Source organism: Cibotium barometz, chromosome 66 (genome assembly GCF_041138505.1).
Source record: "Cibotium barometz isolate CiBa-2024 chromosome 66, ASM4113850v1, whole genome shotgun sequence".
Classification (NCBI taxonomy): Eukaryota; Viridiplantae; Streptophyta; class Polypodiopsida; order Cyatheales; family Cibotiaceae; genus Cibotium; species Cibotium barometz.
Window position 1 is genome coordinate 2,010,563 of NC_141111.1, and position 20,464 is coordinate 2,031,026.

A 20,464-nucleotide genomic window follows, 5' to 3' on the forward strand; every position below is an offset into this window, starting at 1 on the left:
AGGGGACCCACCCCCACATGCTTGCAAATTTTGGTCACCATCCGAGCATGTTTGGATCAGGAATTTCGCATCGTGTGCGCATTATTCAAGTCTCTTAGTACTCGCGAGGCCATGGAAAATCCCACTCTTCCCGTACCATCTTACCCAAACATGCTCCGATGGTGACCAAACTTTGCGAGCATGTGGGGGGTGGGTCATCGTGCAACACTAGATGTGCTCATCAGACAACACTAGATGGGAAGGATGCTCAGGGGAGAGGACTGTTTGTATCCATGCATCTGCCCATCATCTCGAGGCATAATTTGACCAATCGCCATGTATACATGCTCCACAAAAGCATGCAAACCGTCGTGTGTAAATCATGGAGACTGCCATGCACGTGCACCTAATGGAATGTAAGCCCAAGGTGCCAGGTACTGTGTGTCACAATCATGGTGCCCTCTACAGTCAATCATGCCACCATCCATATGCCGAAAAAATCACCAGACAATCTGAGTATCACGTTTGGGATAGGATGATGCTGCACTCCCACACAAATGTTGGAAGCACCACTCGACCATGTGGCACACATCTCTGAACCGCTCAGCATCCTGCCGCCCCGCAGTTGATGATGTCTCTCAGAGCATGTTTCACACACGCGCCCGCACCATCATGCTCTCCCTTCCCGTGAGACGAGTCTCAAAGAATGACCAAATCACTAGGATACTAGACTGCATATGCCACCTATAAACCCATAAAAACAAGTCTTAGTTATTGTTTTCTTTAAGATGTTTTAGTGAACTTAGATTAATTACGAATCTAAGAGAACTATAAGTACTACCTGTAGAGCCCATGAAAATTTCGTGAGACCACTTGAACTGTGTGCCACAGCCATCTAACCAAACCCATCACTAGCCACATGTGACCCCACAATCTCATAAAAAAATGTGATGGAGACGAAAACAGTGTTGCACAAAATGTGCATCATGTGAACGATCATCACTGATATAGAAATGATACTCTCGAATCATGACATGGGCCTCGAGGGTACTCGCTATCCCATCTACATGTGCCTCTACATGTCAATAGCTAATGTGGACCATAATAGCAACCTAGTGAGATAAGGAAGAGTGACGGTTATGACACAATGTAATCAATTAAGTAATATAACTCAAACAGAAACAAATATAATGAAATATAACCATTACCTGCTCCAAGAAGTAATACTCACATTGTATCTCCTGAAAAGGTGTGAAGGTGTAGAACTCTGCAAAATCAACCATAGAGATGACCACACCAATAGGAAACTCTGCCAAGCATGCTCGGAACTGACGATCTTGCCACTTGGCACAATGACTGTGCCATATATAGGGGTAGGTCTGCTCCCTAAATGTGGCTGTGAACTGACAACGTGGTGTATGTTTGTCCACGAGATGCAACTTCCTGGACTGCCCACCACTCTAGAGCTGGTGTGTCACATACTCATAACATCGCCATGGCACTATCTCTTGGTCACTTGCATCAAGATCTACTATCTGTAGATGTGCAAAAGTGAACCACATGATGTGCAATTACTATCCACACAAGGCATCATATGGAAATGGGCATCCTCCGTCGCTCGCGTGCACACAAAAGAAAGTGAATAAAATCAAGAGGACTGCGAGGCAACTCTCTATACCCACTAAAAGAATTGAACACATTATAAAAAAGTTAAAACTCAACATGATAGCAACAACAACATGTGTCACGCTATCGTGAGTACCTCACAAACCAAGGCGGCTTACACCCCTCAAATGACCTTTGCCCAATTTCAAGGTCTGGATATGATGCCACAAACTAAGAATACAACTCTGTTTGGGTCATTTCAAGAAAGCAAGCACCGTGCTCAATGAACACTCCTCTTGTCACACTCTTACTCAAAGCTTTCTTGAAAACTGGGAGGTACGACAATTTTCCTCCGAAAACCTTTCTATCAAGGCTCTAGTGGTTTCATCTAGTAGGCGATCATGCCTAGCTATATGACCACTACTTGCCCACAAAAGCACTAACCTCATTAGCATCTAAACTTTGCTGTCTAATAGACCCAACTCTACGTGCATGAGGTGCTATGGAAAGGATGCAAGATGTGGCACTCACCTTACCCTTCATTTGGGAGCTACTTATGGCTGCCACAATAGCCCCCCATCAAGCAGCCAAAGCGTCTAGAGAGTTCCTCTTCTTGTTAACTGTATAGAATGACAGACACTTTGTAGCACCGCCATGCCAGCTCTCCTCTCTCTTCGACCTCCAATGTCAGAAAGCGCCCTCCTGCAGTTGGCCATGTTGGGCAGATCGATCAAAGCATCAAGCACGCATGCATGTGATGAAGGCGTGAGGTTTTTGAAATAGAATTGGAAGATTGCATGGGCACGATGATGCACCCCTGACTTTGATAGTTCTTTCCTATCCACACTATGGGTGCCCAAAGGAGGGGGGATGGATTCTTATGGAAGAGAAGGGGACTTAGAAAGGGCTGGTTCATGTGGATTATCTAAACTAAGGGATAGTGGGGGGGAAGAGGGCAGAGGAAGTGAAAGAGAAGGAGCAAGGCTTGGATCATCGCCACCCAACGGAAGGTGGTTCATGTGGATTATCTAAACTAAGGGATAGTGGGGGGGCAGAGGGAGAGGAAGTGAAAGAGAAGGAGCAAGGCTTGGATCATCGCCACCCAACGGAAGGTGTTGCTAGTTGACGTGCTCTCCACCCTCTCTTTCTCTCACGAGCGACCCTTTTCCTCTCCTCCTCTTGAACTTGGTGGATGAGGAAAGTCTAATCCTATCACGTTTCTGACTCCTACGACTTTGAGAACCCATTCTCAAAAGGAAGCTAAGAGAAAAAATTATGCAGGCTCAGTGATGGGATAGTACTAGAGATGTGTGTTTATATAAGAAAAATAGGTTATCCACTCCAAATCTCATTAGATTTCCTATCTATGATTGATTGGATAATTAAGATAAACATAAAGATAAAAAGAAAACTAGTATCCACTTAAAAATTAATATTATTAATAAAAAATATTTATAAATCTAAATGTTTATTATTACTAGATATAAAAATATATCTTAAAATTGATCTTTTGTTTTATAATTATATAACTGCATTTTCTTTCATAATGTATTTTTTTCAAATTTTATTCAAAGGTTTTTCCTACACATAAAATATTTTCAAGAAATGTTAAATTTTGAAAATTAAATTTTTTAAATTAAATAACATGGACTTTAAAAATAATATTATTTATCTAATTTTAAAAATATAATCCTTTAAAATTAGTAGTTTTAATTTTTTTATATTAATAAGTTATATGTTTTTTATTCTTTAAAATTCTATATTTTATTTTTATTTTTTAGAAAATATTAAAAATATACAAAATTAACTTTTTAAAAAATATGTTTTTGAAAAAAATGAGAAGGTGAAAATGCCTCGTGTCACATGTATGCATGTCACGAGACATTTTCTTAACATGCAGTATTATGACTGATGTGGTAATTCCATGATGTGGCATGCCATGTCATCAAGTGCAAGATGGCATGCAAAGGTGACAAGAAGATATGACATTAATGATAACTAGGATGATGAGGTGGAAAGTGAACTAGGTTGACCGTGTTGACATGGAGAGTAGAGGTGGCATGGTGCTTATGTGAATCCTCTCGAAGCTGATGTGGACATAAAGTGGCATGCACATATAGGATTTGTGCCTACCCAAGCCTTACACATGGCATGATATCTAGTTTTTGAAGATAACCAAGCCTAGATTTCCAAACCTAACTAGGATTGGTTTCAGACTTGAAAAGGAGAGAGTGGACACAATATGAAAATTTTCACTTGGGAGAATTGAAAATGGACCTTCCCATACTCAAATTAAGCCCTTTTTTTTTAATAAATTCATGGTAACAAGTATATTGATCCCTAGAGTTTTTATATTTAAAGATTCAATATTTAATTTTTTAGAATTAAATTACAATTGGCCTTCTTGGCTATTGCCTTGGAATGGTAACCTACACCCATGACTACTCCATGTCCTGTGTAGCCATTGCCTTAGGATGGTGATCTACACCTATGCCTACTCCATGCCTTGAGGAGTAGATTCATCCCAATATCTCAGCTTGGTCATGTTTCCTTTCTTGCATTGGTATTAGAGCCATGGATTCTCTTCTTTGCATTGATATCAGCGCCATGGATTCTTTTCACTGCATGAGTCCTATCTTGTATTAGTATCAAAGCCATGGATTCTCTTTGCATTGGTATCAGTGCCACGGCATTTACTTTTGGGTGCATCAAGCCTCTAACAGTCATAACAAATTTTTCAAAGTAAATCTATAAAAATCCAACCGTTAGATTTATAATTTTACCTTAGATCCATATTCTACTAATTTTCTCCAATCTAATCATCACCAGATCCATATAAGTTGAGCATTTTAAATAGTAGTTATGGTGGGAGTACAAAATAGTATATTTTTTAACAATTCTAATGCCTTTTAAAAAATATAAAAAATAGTAGAACGCAACAAAAATTACTCGATAAATCAAGTTAAGCTCTATGTTATGTGGATTTGTAATATGCAAAGTGGGAACATCATATGAGTAATAATGTAAAAGTTATAGACAATTTACTCACATTTAGTATACCTATCCAAACTTCCGACAAGGCCTATATACAATTTTAGTTCCCAAAGACAAGGGACTTTGCAATTATTGGATATTCGATCAGATTATAGTTTTAGTTACCCAACTTTGCATATGATGTTTCATTAGAAGACCTTGAAGTGAAACTCATTGACTAACTAGGAGAGATTGGCTATTCTTCTTTAAAAAATACCTATTTTCAGGCTAAACCCAAGGGTGTCCACTAAACAAAACTAGATAACCTCATCTTGCAACCACCCATGAACAACTTCAAGCCATTCACAAGGCTGAAGAAAAGAGAAAACAGAAGACTAAGATGAGCCCAATAGGAAGCTAAAGCCCGAGCGAAAAAAGAAAGGTAAAAGAGAGGTATTATACATATAAGACCATAAAAGAGAGGTATTATACATCTAAATTGCAATTGTCGTTAAACAGACCTGCAGAGGTATTACATGTAAATTATAATTGTCGTTACAGACCTGCAATTGTCCATGTTAAACTTCTTCAACAAAGAAGTTACATACTTCTGCTAAGAGAGGAAAGTGGAGTCTTTGCTTCTCCACACTTCAATTCCCAATATGTAATGAAGGAGACCCAAGTCCTTCCATCTCAAATTCTGAATTCAAAGCTCTCTTTAAATTATCCATGAGCTTTTGATTGCTCCCTGCAAGCACCAGATCATCTACATAGAGTAGAATAAAAGTGATGTCTGCACCATCACGCTTGAAGTAGAGAGTGTGATCATACTCACTCCTCTTGAAACCAAGCTTCAACAAGTATGCATTCAGCCTTGAATACTAACTTATGGGTGTTTGCTTGAGCCCATAAAGGCTTTTCTTCAACCTGCGTACCAAATGCTCTTTGCCACGAGCCTTGATCCCATCAGGCTGAGACGTGTACACTTCCTCATCTAGGAAGCCATTCAAGAAAACATTCTTGACATCCATCTGATACATATTCCAATTCTAGGAAGTAGCCATAGAGACCAACGATCTGAAGGTTGTCATCTTCTCTACGAGAGAAAAAGTTTCTTCATATTCTATGCCATACTTCTGAACAACTCCTCAATCACCACGCCTTGCAGCTTGTCTTCAACATGAACCTGATTTGAGTGTTCATGACTTTCAACCAATGAACCATCATCATTGACCTTGATGTTTTGACCTTCATGAAACATGCTAACCAAAATCTCTCTCACTTTAGGGCCATAAAGTCTTTACCCTTTGCTTACCTCAATGTAGCCAAGAAAATGCTTTTTCTTGACTTCACTGATGCTTTGTCTCCATCTTCGAGCAACGCATGTACATCCAAAGATCTTCAAGTGATGAACCTGGGGCTTTAATCACTTCAGCCCAATAACAATTGGGAAGTGACTTCTCCACCAGCATGGCTTTTGCACACTCCACTAGTGTCATATTTCTCCTCTCCGCAACTCCATTTTTCTGAGGTGTTCTTGGACATGTGAATTGCCTCCTAATGCCATGGGAGTCACAAAAATCCCAAAACAAATCAGAAATATACTCCCCTCCATTATCCGACCTCAAAACTTCGATCTTCTTGCCCAACTGGTTCTCTGCCATAGCCTTGAAATGCTTTAACTTCTCAAACACTTCCACTTTTTGCTTCATGAAGTAGACCCAGCAGTATCTACTATAAAAGTCACAAAGTGACTACAACCACCTATGCTTGTGGACTTCGTAGTATGCACATCCAAATGAATAAGTTGCAGTAGTGTAGTAGGCTTGGAAGAAGACCTGTGAAACTCCTTCATGTGCGACTTAGCCATAGCGCATGCTTTACAAAGCTTCCCTGCTTTTTGTATACTATGAGGCAATCCCTGTACTACACCCCTTTTCTGCATGATATCCATCAAAAAGCTGAGCCCAACATGACCCAATCTCTTATGCCACAATTCGGAAAGAGGCATCTTTGTGCTCTCCCTTGCATTCATTGCATGTTTTGAAGAGGAAACTGAGGCAACAAGCCTGTAAAGCTTTCCCTGCTTTACTCCCTTTGCAACTACGGAAAATTTCTTCTTCTTGTCTTTGATGAGACATGTATCTTCATCAAATTCAACCTTCTAACCTTTCTCTATCATCTGTCCAACACTTAGCAGATTCTTTGTGAGAGAAGGTACATACAAAACTTTGTGCATCTGAGCATTTCTACCCATGCTCATTGCAATTGGGATAGTCCCAACACCTTCAATAGCACAACCGCTATCATTGCTGGTGTAACTAACATTATTTGTACCTGTAAATGGAGTCATTATTTTGCAGCAACTCCCATGCTTCTCGTGCGCTAGAAGCATCTTTAATCTCCTTCAGCAAATCATTTAATTTGATGGCGTGAAGGACCAATCTCCTTCTTGTTATGGACGGCTTGCTGATTTTCCGGTAAAGAAAGCCAAATTTCACCCATGACGATTTCCCAAAGATCATAGATCATAAGAGTGACTCCATCCTGATCTTCCATATAGCATAGTTCTTTGTAGCATCCTGATCACTACTCTCCAGCGCGTCACGCTGTTTGTGGAAATCCTCTCCATTGTAATTTGCTGCAAAATTAGCTTAGCACTATCAAGTGCTTTTCCGCAAGTAGATTGCTAACAGCAAAGTGGGTTCTTCAAAATTGACCTATACCACTCTCAATTCTCTCTCTCAAGCTGAGATGAGACTCTGCTCCAACCAGGAAGCTCTCCTTTGTCGTTACAAGCTTAAAAGCTCCTTGAGTGAAAGAGAAATTGTGGAGCTAATTACACACAAGAGAATAGAGCAAATACTTTGCATTAATTCATAAATGAATTACAAAAGATAAGAGAACACCACTATCAACTTGCTAAAGCTCTTATAAAAGATAAGAGAACTCTTGCAAGTGTTTAAATTGCAGAGCTACTAGCTGCACCACTTAACACTTTGATGCAGCATTATTTTACGTGCATGGATGGGTTTTCAAGCCTAAAAGCAAGGTGGTTTAGATCCTAAACTAGCTCCAACGCGTAGGCAACCCAAGCCACAATCAGAGCCTGCTGGAGTAAGAAGAAGACTCCAAACAATACTCAAGCGAACATCATGACCAAAGAAAAGCCAAATAAAGGGGCTTCTCATGAAAGAGACCAATCATGAGAATGACTCTTCCAATTGATGAAAGAGGACACCCCTCTTACCTGTGTCTTCACACTCATGAATCCCTACCCTTGTGTAAAACTACAAACTCTAAGCCAATATTGCACTTGTGATAGACCACTCTAGCAACTGACCAAAAGTCTAGAAGAGAGCCCTCGAATTGTATGAGTTGCAGAAGTCAGACTATGGTTTAAAGGTTCAAAGAAAGCCCAAATATAAAAGAATATCGACCCATGTGCAAGCCAAAAGTAGGCACCTAAAACAAGGTAGAAGAGAAATAACAAGAGTGCTCACTTCAAAGGAGATAGTGCTCACATCCAAGAAAGATTAGGAAGAACTTAATAATCTTGTGGACCATGAATTAATGATTAATGGAAACGTACTCAAGCCTGTAAAAAGACACTGTCTCTAATGGATTATCACATATATGAGCATTTTAGTAAACCTCTTGCCTCCTCATCATGCTCCTTTTTTATCATTAGCTTTGTCATTTGTGTTAATCTCTTTCTTACATTTCAAGCATGTCAAGATGTCGATCGTAATTCATTTCTACACCCCCTAATCCTTTCTCGACATAAATCTCAAGTTCTTTGTTCCAAAAGCAAGACATGGTTGCATCAAGATAAGACAATTACAAGTGTACAAACTAATAAAATTTTGGTGGATGTTAATAATTAAACCATTCATAAAATGTATGTGTATTTGCGAATAGAAAAGGTGCGTGACGACTATTCTTTGCAAGAACAAACTCAACATTGCATATGATGACCAAAAGAAAATAAAAAAACTTAAAAGATGGCAGCAACGTTACTATGTAGACCAAGCTCCAACTAAATCATACCATATCGGTAAGGCTTCAAGTTTGGTACACACACACAAGCAGAGGCTAGGTGGTGATTGTGATTACTACATAAGTACAGGTGTTAATGTACAATATCTTAAATCCTAATCACTACTTCAAACTTACAATATTCAGTTTTTAATCCTAATTTCTTCACACCAACACTGAACTTTAACTGAGATGATCGATTCTGTTATGAAGTACACAACCATTAGATTGAGAGGATTAAACGTTCTTATAAAGCATCTGGCAAATGACAAGCCCACTTCCTAAAAATGCAACAAGCTGGACAGTTTCCACACACACACACACACACAAATGCCGTGTGCTTCACACTTACCATCATTCCCAGCCTTTCTTCTCATTACCATCAGTATGAAGTGATGCACCAAAATTTCAAAAATGTTACAGCGGAAACAAACAGCTGCTCAACACTTCCCTAGCATTGTTCAGAAATTATCCGAAATGACAATCATGATTTTTCTAAATCCCCAAACAGCTCAAACAGGACAACTCAACTCCTGTCTTAGTGAGAAGCACCCAATCATATTTTAGACAAAAACTAAATCTTCCGTTACCAAATCAGTGCTTCACCTCACTTAATTACAACCAACTAATCAGTTCGCTTTAAGTCTTAAAAGTGAATCATCTGAAAAGTTTTTAAAACGTGATGAAAGAAACCCTATTAAAAAAAGTAAACTATTTTTTAAAACATCCACACTTCCTAGGGATGTCCACTATGATTGCAGGAACGCTTGTTAAAAATAAAACAGCAAAGAACAGCACATACATCGCAATAATCCTGGTTTTATTTCATCTCACATTGTTATGCTTCTGTCTACTAACAACGTTTTAAAAGCAAATCAGTCAGTGACAATTCCACCTCACTGACAGGATTGTTTAGGGTAGCGGCTCAAGGAGAATTCTCTCCATATTTTTAAGCTTTGTTGCAATAGAAAGGTCGATATGCTTCTCTCCAATGTCAACCACCAAGCCTCCCATAATCCGCTTATCAATCTGCACAGGTGGACAACTCTCACACTCTCTCTCTCTCTCTCTCTCTCTCTCACACAGCTCGGGATGAAGGCAAATGGGCACATAAGAGTTTTCATTGCAAAGAAAATGAATACAGAAAACATAGAAACAAACAGGAGCAGCCCCTAGAACCACGAAAACTCTCCATGTCACGATGAAACTGTGATAATTACCCTCTGCTCAGCACCAGGCAATTTCATGGAAATCTTGAGGGTTATGACGTAAAGACTCGCCAGAGCTCAAAAAGAGGATTGCCTTATGTTCTGGGCAAAGATATTCTGAGTGGTAGAAAGAGGTGCAGCACATGCCAAACCATAGTACACGATACACTTGTCCATGCAGCCTGCCCGCCGCCTCCATGCACAATGCTTGCTATTGTAGCATAATTCTACTTAGTATTTTTTCTATTAAGAAAAAAAGGTAGCGCACCTAGTCTTGATCAATTCTTTCCTTACACATATGGTGCACATATGATACAAAACCATACAAGGTGGGTAGAAATATTTTTTCTATTGAGAAAAAAAGGTAGCACACCTAGTCTTCACCAATTCTTTCCTTACACCTACGGTGCACATATGATACAAAACCATACAAGGTGGGTAGAAATACCAGTCTTTTTCTAAGTTAAATAGTACAAATCAAAAATATAGTAAAGTGAAAACAATTGTGTACACTGCGTGCAGCCTATGTCAAACCCCCAAAGTCTCCTCGTAGAGCAATCTTGAAACAAGACCCGAAACCTGCAAAACAAGGCCAATGAAACCGGCCTCTGGTAGAAACCAAAGTGCGGTAGACTAGCAGTCACCCTTCCACTTGTAGTCCAAATAAATAACAAAATTAACTGGAGCTAGAATGCCCCAAAACTGAAATGAAATCGACACCTGTTGGCCCCAAAGCTTGGCGCCCCTTTCGGTATTTCTTTATTCAAATTCAATGAGATGTAAAACTGAGTACAACAAAGCCAGCCAGGAGAATAAACCTGTATGTCCAATCTGGCAGCCCTCAAGACCTCTTAGCACAGAGGATTCACACACAGATCTGTGTCCCACAAAAGCAACACACTGTGCTTCCCTCTGATCAACCAAGACCATTCAGCAGGGCAGCCTTGAGCACACATCTGGCATATTCCATGAACATGGTTCCACAACTCAGTTCAAATATACATCCACTGTCCAATCTCTGTTTCCACCCTTTTCAAACTGCCATACCCCTCCTCTCACAAGGGGCCAGATGACACAACTCTGCAGCGGACATAAGCCAGTGGAAAGAAAGAAAGATGGACAAGTTCAGAGCTTACCAATTCAATGCGTGGTTCTGCACCCGTGGGATTGATCGTACCAGTCTGTACTTGACAATGACTGTCTGTACTCTCCTCCCTGCAACCACCTCACTAATGCACCAACTATGCTCTGATAAAGCACCGCCTGTTTTACTGGAGATGCGCCGCCTGTTATTGTTCAGGACTGAACAGAACTGTACCTGTCCGTACAGGTCAGCAGTACTCCACTGTACCAGTCCGTACAGTACTGTAGTACTCTGCTGTACCTATCCATACAATTCTGTACATGCAACTGCTGCCTGTGTCAGCAGCCGTACTAGCCTTCATGGCAATGCTCTCCCATGGTCTATCTGGAATAGGTAAAGGCTGTAGTAACCTTGGTGTCTTTTGACGGTCAAACTTTACCTTCTGACATACGATGCATTGCCTAACAAAAGCATCAACATCTCGTCTCAAGGTTAGCCAATAAAAGAAAGTCTCCATTGCTTTTACCATGGCGTCAATACCTCTATGACCTGCATACGGTGGGGCATGACTTTCAATCATAACCTTGAGTCGCAATTGCCTGGTAACACACAATTTACCATGCATCAACAAAAACCCATCTCTAAGAGTATAATGATCATGCCGCTGACCCTCAGACATCTGATCATACAATCTTTCAAAGTCCTCAGCATGGGCATACTGCTCTTTCATTTCATCAAGCTCATGATGATAAGCAAGTGAAACTGCTGAGACCTGTGGCTTGCGTAACAAAGCATCGGCCACAACATTCTTTTTGCCTTCCACATGCACAATCTGGAAGTGGAACATAGACAAAAAGTTAGCCCATCGCATATGCTTTTCAGAAAGCTTAGTTTGCGTGAGGAAATAACGCAAAGTCTGATGATCTGTCTGCACAGTGAAATCAGCCCCAAGCAAATAGTGTTTCCGTGTAGAAAGAGCATGAATTATAGCCAACATCTCTTTCTCATAAACCTGTAAATGCTTCTCGGCATCCTGCAATATTCGACTCTCATAGGCCATCACATGTCCTTCCTGCATGAGAACTGCCCCAATGCTGTTTCCACATGCATCACACTGGACAACAAAAGCCTTTCGGAGGTCCGGTAGTACCAATACTGGATCCGAAGTAAGCTTTTCTTTAAGCTTTTTAAAGGCTGTAATTTCCTGATCAGCCCATCTAAACGGAGTTGCCTTCTTTGTTAAGGCATGAAGGAGCTAAGCAATTTCAGCGAAATACCGTATGTACCGCCTGTAATAGGAACACAATCCCAAAAAGCTGCGTACATCATGCACGGTCCTCAAATCTGACCAATTAAGAATTGCTTCCACCTTCGATGGATTCATACGGACTCCATGCTTAGACACAATATGCCCCAAGAAGTGTATCTCTTGCAAGAAGAACTCACTCTTCTTGCCATTAATAACCAGCCTATGGTTCCGGAGTTCTGCAAACACAATGGCCAAATGCCTTCTATGCTCCTCCTCAGTTTGTGAATGCACAATCATATCATCAAAGAATGTGCCCACAAACGCTCTATGAGGCCGAAAAATCCTGTCCATCATTCTGTTAAATGTGGCAGGTGCATTTGTCAAACCAAAGGACATAACCAAGAACTCATACAACCCAAAAGTGGTTCGGAATGCTGTCTTATGCACATCCTCGGGTCTAATACGTATCTGATGATACCCACTTTTCAAGTCAATCCGACTAAAGACTGTGGAGCCCTGTAAGCGGTCCAAAATGTCATCGATCCTCAAAATAGGGAATCGATTCTTGATGGTATTCTTGTTCAGCGCCCTGTAATCAATACACATGCGCCAAGAACCATCTTTCTTTTGCACTAAGAGTACAGGTGAGCAAAAGGGTGATGAGCTAGGTTGTATCAACCCTTTATTCAACAGCTCCTATACCTGACTCATAATTTCTTCTTGTTGGGCTGCACTAACACGGTACGGCGGTCTATCTGGTGGAGTACTGCCCGGAATTAGATCAATGGCATGATCTTCTGGCCTTTCCAGAGGAAGTTCTCCTGGCAATGACTCCGAAAAACAATCTTGGAACTCACATAAGAAATCAGTCCTGTCCTTATCTAACGTAGAAAAATTAGACTTAGACTCATCATCTTTTGCATCCTTTACATAAATCAAGTACGCGGAAAGATGCTTTTTCATTACTGATGAAAACATGTTATTGCCGAAGCTGATACAATAGGAACAGATTCCCCTTTTAGCTTTACATCCAAAACATGTTCTTTCCCTCTATGAGTCAAAGTGATCTTCCTATTGTATGTATCCACCACCACATGTACTTTGTGGCACCATGGCATACCCAACAAAACATCACATCCATCAAGTGGCATGATGAAAAATTCTCCGCTATCCACATAACCCTGCAAATGAAGCCGGAGCTTCCCAATAATAGAAGTGACGGGTTCTGCATACCCAGGACAAGCCATGTTAGCCTCATATAAAGGCCCCATCTCCTCTGCACGGATCCCCAATCGGCCAGCCAAATCCGGTGAAATAAAGTTGGCTCTAGCACCTGTGTCAAAGAATATCAAGGCATTTTGATCTCTCACTTTGCCCCATGCCCTGCACAACTCAGTCTCTTCACCACCTGGCTGTTCCCCAACAAGATCAGGAACTAACCCTGCAGAAGGTTTTGGTTTCTTTGACTTGGGCTCCCCTTTGAGTCCTTTTAGGACTTTCTCTTAGGACAATTAAAAGACATGTCCTTCCTCTGTACAGTAAAAACATTTCCGAGCATCCATCAAAGCCTATCTCTCCTCAGGAGTTCTCTTGGGCATTGGCAACTTCTTATAACGCTTCTCTGTAGACCCTTTTGCATCACGCGAAGCATGCCCTGACTTTTCAGATTTCTTGCTTGAGTTCTTACTGCCTTTAAATCCAAATGAGACTCCAGTGAGTAATGCATTTGCCGTCATAGCATTCTCTATCATCTGTGACATATTTGTTACTCGAGTCTTTATGCAATAGTCACGCACTTCCTTAGCCCACAACAATACTTCTCCACCTGCTCAGACAAAGGCAACTGGGAGTAAAGCTTTTCAAAACTTCTTATTATAATCTTCAAGATTTTCACACTTCGATGCATCCAACTTGTGCCATGCTGTCATTACATCGACCTCAAAAGTAGATGTGAGCCATACGGAAGAGAACACCTGTTTAAACTGTACCCAAGTAGATGGTGCTATGCCCTACAAAAGAAGAGTAGACCACCACTACAATGCATTGCCTTTGAGAAAAGTCGCAGCTTTTCTCACCTTAGAGGACTCCATGTAATCACCACCAAAAAAAGCAACATCAAACTGCTGTAAAAAGGTAAGTGCCTTTGGCTTATCTTTGGCCCCACTGAATGTGTCGAATTTCACAGCAGCTCCCCCTTCCTTATAATCCTTTGTCTTACCCATAGGCGTTGGATTATCGTAGGGAAGTGGCTTCACAAGATTGCTACCCCCAGCATTCATGCCCATCATAGGGTCAACATTACCGATTCCCACACCTGGCATGCCATACATTCCAGCCATGTTTCCAAACTTACCATTATGCATACCGGGCTACATGCCCCCATACATATTTCTTTGCATTCCAGGTTGCATGCCCCCAAACATGTTTCCTTGCATTCCGGACTGCATTCCACCATACATATTCCCTTGCATACCAAGCTGAAAATTAGCTCCAAAAGTCCCTGGCATACCCATGCCTCCCTGAGGGTAACCCCCAGTCATGGATTGGAACACAGAGCCACCACCAAAATAGCCTGGATGCATAGACTGCTGAGGAATAGATGGCTGTCTGAAGAAGGAACTCTATGAGTTAGCACCAAAAGCATGTTGCATGTTCGGAAACTGTCCAAAAGATGGATCCTATGGGAAGGCACCACTATTGCCCTGAGGTGGTTCTTAGAACGAGAGAGAGAGTGAAAGTATCATGTGTGTGTGTGTGTGAGAGAGAGAAAGAGAGAGAGAGTGAAAGCATCATATGTGTGTGTGTGTGTGTGTGTGTGTGTGTGTGTGTGTGAGAGAGAGAGAGAGAGAGAGAGAAAGAGAGAGAGTATTATGTGTGTGTGTGTGTGTGTGTGTGTGTGAGAGAGAGAGAGAGAGAGAGAGAGATAGAGAAGTTTTTTTAAAGTTTATTAAAATGTTTTTTTAGATATCATTGATGAAGCTGAAATTATGGTTCCAGAATGGATCCTTTTGCATCGTTTCAAGCATGGCTCAGGCCGAGGACAAAGACAGTTCCTCACGAAGTTTCAAGACCGAGGGACCCACGAAGCGGTATGGCTTGACAAAGAGTTTTTCGATGACTATCCGGTGTTATTGACAAATTATTTGGAGGCTATGCAGCTTGAAATACAATAGCCACATAATAAGTGACCTAAAGAGATGTGTTCACATGTCCGGCCATAAAATGTGCCGGGTGGACCAAAACACTTATAAACTGCTTATAAGTGAACCTAAGCTAAACTGGGGAAAAAACCTCCACTAACTGAAGTAAAAAGTGCCCCAGTAATCTACTGATGATCACTAGCACTCCTCTGGATGCATACACAGCATAAAACCCAACAAACCCCCCTGGAGTGATATGTGATCACTGTACATCATCCACCAAAAGGAAACAAATTCAAAGCAGTGCGGAATGCTTCAAATTTCGGACGTGGTAATGCCTTGGTGAAGATGTCTGCCACATTCTGATCTGTAGGACAGTAGATCAGACTGATATCTCCTGCCTAGAGTCTCTCCCGAACAAAATGATAGTGAATCTCAATGTGTTTCGTGCGAGCATGAAACACCGGATTCCTGGCCACAGCAATGGCACTCTGACTATCAGTATAGATAGGTGTAGGCTCCTCCACTGAAATATCCATATCAGTCATGAGACGACGCAGCCAAACACACTCAACAGTAGTAGTGTAGGCTACTCTATACTCTGCCTCACAAGACGAAGTGGCCACTGAGGTCTGTTTCTTACTTAGCCAAGAAATGCATGAAGAGCCAAGAAAGAAACAATTTCCACTAGTGGAATGTCTGGTATCAAAATCACCAGCCCAATCTGAATCACTGTAAGCGTATAACTGCATGTCACCCCCCTCAGGATAAAGCAATCCAAGAGACAAGGTACCCTGCAAATAACGGAATACACGCTTCACAGCTTGCCAATGTGACAACCGCGGGCTGTGCATGAATCTGCTCAACTGAGAGACTGCATGTCAATGGATCCATCTGCATGTCTTTTCAACTTATAGACCCATTTAGTACCAATTGCTTTCTTGCCTTTGGGCAGATCAACCAAATCCCATGTTTGATTCCTTTTAATAGAATCAAGCTCATCCTGCATGGCTTTGTTCCAATGCACATTATCTCGTGCATCCACAAATGAATCAGGCTCATCATCATCCTATAAACTGGCTGCCATAACCAGATTCAAATCCATGATGTGTGCATGCTCATTGGTCCGTGTCTCCCTACGAGTACGACCAGCAAGAGGACCCTCTAAATGGCTGTCCTGTAATGTCCTCAAATACCATCTAGGTATGTGTCTAACCTGTGGTGCCTGCTGCCCCATATTTGGTTCAGCTTCTGGCTCAATTTGCTGCTGAATTTCTGCACCACCTTCATTATTTGTTGGCTGTCCTGTACCCTCATGAGTTGGATCACCAACTGTGGAATGAAACTCCATAGGTAGTAGACCTTCAAACACATCATTTTCAGCCTGATTTGCATCATAACCAGCCATGGATATTTCTGATTTTTCATCAAAAATCACATCCCGACTAGTGAATATCTTCCTGGATAGTGGGTCATATAACCGGTAGCCCTTGCTCTCACAGCTATACCCAACAAGAATGCATTTTGTGGCTTTATCATCCAACTTCCTCCTCAACTCTTTGGGTATGTGTGCATATGCAAGACACCCAAAGATACGAAAATGTGATACAGAAGGCTTACGGCCATGCCAAGCCTCAAAAGGAGTAATGGAAACCAATGCCTTTGTGGGACATCGATTCAAAATATAACAAGCACACACCAATGTGGTAGCCTTTTTGCCTTTAGCATACATCTGGCCATCTCCATGAGTGACCGATTCTTCCTTTCTGCAACCCCATTCTGCTATGGAGTATAAGGAGTAGTATACTGATGTTTTATACCTCTACTCCCAAGAAAGGAATTCAGCATGTGTGACATATATTCCCCCCCTCGGTCAGAACGGAGAGTCTTAACCTTGCATCCTGACTCTGTCTCAGCAAGTGCTACAAAGGCCAAAAATGCATCATATACCTGTGATTTCTGTGTCAAAGGATAGACCCAACATATACGAGAGAAGTCATCAATAAATGTTGCAAAATAGAAGCAACCACCTAATGACTTCGTCTGCATGGGACCACAAAGATCACTGTGAATAAGCTGCAACTTTGCAGTTGCTCGTAGAGCCTGATCACGTGGGAAAGAAAACCTATGCATTTTTCCCAAAATACATCCTTCACAAATGTGATCTGGAGGCTTCTCCATGAGAGGTAGATCTGTAAACATGTTATGTCGCTGCATAAGCATAAGACTACCAAAATTTACATGCCCCATGCGAGCATGCCATAACTCCGCATCAACCATAGCTGGAGTAAGAGTGAATGCATTATAAGCAGACTGATCCACTGGCTGAAATGCATCGAACTGATAAAGTCCATGACATAATGTACCAGTAAGCATCAAGGTCAAAGCATTAGCTTTGTCTCTGACCATGCATTTATCATCATCAAAGTGGACTTGCATACCACAATGTGCTAAAGAAGAAATGGACAACAAATTCTTCTTTATCCCTGGTACATATAAGGCATCTGTAAGGCGGAGAATGGAGCCATCAATGGCTGTGAGCTGAATCTCCCCAATGCCACGAACTGGATATAAAGCATTGTTGGCACACTGAACAGTTTTGCCAACAGAGACAGGGCCAACATGACAAAACAAATCCCTGCGAGATGTGATATGCTTTGAGGCACCAATATCAAAATACCAAGTACATGCATGCTCTGTCATACTGAGTGCCTGTGAAGACCAAGAGGCATCATAGCTGCATGTATAAAAACGGTAATCCCTGTCCTCAACAAAAGAAGCAGTCTCTAGAGGAGCTTTAGAAGCATCATTAACAGACATCCCAGCTTCCTTTGCCTTCTCTTTGGCAATCCTCTTCCTAAATTCAGTGATGTAGTGACCTGGCTTCTTACAGTAATGACATTTGCCCTTCTTCTTGGGCTGTCCATCACCTTTCTTGGTATCCTGAGAAGAACCACCATCACCTGAATTCTGATTGGAACTCTTTGGCTGAGTTTTTCCTTTCCCCTTTTGACCTGTAGTAAATGCTTGTTCAGCACTTGTGTTCATATTCATATTCTTCCTCATTTGCTCTTCTTGTAGCAAGAGAGCAACAAGTTCCTGATACTTAAGGGGTTCAACAGCATTCCTCATGCTGAGGTTCAAAGAGGTATGAAAAGCCAAGTAAGATCTTGGCAAAGAGTGCAAGATGGTGGACACAAGCTGTGTCTCAGGAATAATCTCATCCACATTGATGAGTTGCTCTCTCAAATCCTGCAGCTTGTTTAAGTGGCTAGACATATCATCTCCTTCATTCATTTTCTGATTTTCCAGCTCTCTTTTCAAAAATGAGATCCGAGCCTCATTACGAGCAGCATACATCTGCTCCAAAGTTACCCATGCATTCTGGGAAGAGCCAGCTGAACGAATATGAGGTATAATAGACCTCTGTACTGACAATGCAATGAGTGACAAAGCTTGTGCATCCCTGGCATCCCATGTCTTCTGAGCATTTGTTCTTTGAACAGGCAATGGCTGCCCTGGAGCTTGTACCTGTTGTCCTCGTCCACGAGCACCCCCTTGGGGAGGAGTCTCTGGAGCCAATGGACCTGGACGTGGTTCATCACCACTAACAAAATCCCAAAGACCTTTTGCCACAAGCAAATTTTTCAGCATAAAACTCCACAAGGAGTAGTTCGTGCCATCCAATTTGTCTTCCTTAGATAAATATGTGAATACATCACTCTGCTGTTGATTTGCCATTATGCCTATGCACAATGTTGTACCTGTGTATCAAAAAACCCAATAGCAAGAACCCTGAAAACAACTGTACTCCACTGAATACAGTTCACCCAAATATGCTTGCACTCTCAATCCTCTGAATGTGCAGCTCAATGCACCAATGACTGAGTAGAGCAGCAAAAATGGCGTACACAATGCCAAAATGCCCCAAAAATGCCCAAATTTATTGCACCCAAAACTGTGCAAAAAGCCTATAGACTTCTTTGCAAGAAAGTCTGCCTGTAGTGCCTGTAGATTTTCACAGAGAAAATAAAAATACCCAATACTCAAAACTTGTAATGCTTACCACAGTGTGATGTTAACAGGTACAAGTTGACTGCAATGTGAATGACTTGACTGTTGTACTGTGCAGGTACAGTTTACTGTACGGAGCAGACTGCAGGTACAGTTGAAGTACAGCGGATGTACTCAGACGGAGCACTGTACTGAACAGTGCGAACAGGTACTCTGCAGGTAGGTACAGTACGGGTACAGAAACAGTCGAGTGTAAGCAGGTACTGGTCAGGTACATAACACTGTGCGCAGGTGTGTACAGAGGACTGTACGGAGCAGGGCAACCAGAGTACCGTATTGAAAAAAGTCGACCAGAGCTGTGTCGACTGTGTTCAGGTACAATCGGCGCTGACTTGTACAGTTGGCGCACGCAGGTGACAGTCGGCGCTGACAGGTACGGAGCAGGCACAGATGTACGGAGCAACAACGGGCGCTGACAGGTGCACTCGACGCTGACAGGTACAGTCGGCGCTGACAGGTACTGTAGACGGCGCACAGTGTACGGACAGGTACCTGTACGGAATGCTTCAGTACTCCTGAAGACGGCGGCGAACAGGTACGGCAGCTGCAGGCGAAGCTGTTGCTGGCGAGGCTGTACGGGTAGTGCAGTACGGACAAAAACAAAAGGCGATTGTGTACAAGCTGGGCAATGGCAGGCCAACTTAGCTCTGATACCAAATGAAATACAATAGCCACATAATAAGTGACCTAAAGAGATGTGTTCACATGTCCGGCCATAAAATGTGCCGGGTGGACCAAAACACTTATAAACTGCTTATAAGTGAACCTAAGCTAAACTGGGGGAAAAAACCTCCACTAACTGAAGTAAAAAGTGCCCCAGTAATCTACTGATGATCACTAGCACTCCTCTGGGTGCATACACAACATAAAACCCAACACAACTTCCGTCAAGTTAAGAAGAAGGGGATGTCACGTGCATCCCGCACTTGAATGCCACAGAGACATATCTGTACAGAAGGTGCAGGACTTGGGGTGGAAAACTGGTCCCATGTGAGCCCAGTCCGGGACGAGCCATCCAAGGTCCCATTCCAGTCGTCCGAGGTCAGGTGTGCATTGTCCTACACAGGAAACAGTGCCAGTCTGTGCTGTGAGTCTCCCTCTAGAATGATGTCAG

The 20,464-nt window shown here is 41.9% G+C and overlaps 1 protein-coding gene across 1 annotated transcript in view; it reads right to left on the reverse strand.

Annotated features, from left to right (window-relative positions):
- Nucleotides 1–9,349: 9,349 nt before the first annotated feature.
- The window catches only part of ATP5 (delta subunit of Mt ATP synthase), a 32,491-nt gene continuing 21,376 nt past the window's right edge, over nt 9,350–20,464 (reverse strand). The window contains exon 6 of the mRNA XM_086797567.1: nt 9,350–9,624. Coding sequence (XP_086653693.1) covers nt 9,508–9,624 — 117 coding nt within the window. The 3' untranslated portion in view covers nt 9,350–9,507. The remainder of the gene's footprint in view (nt 9,625–20,464) is intronic.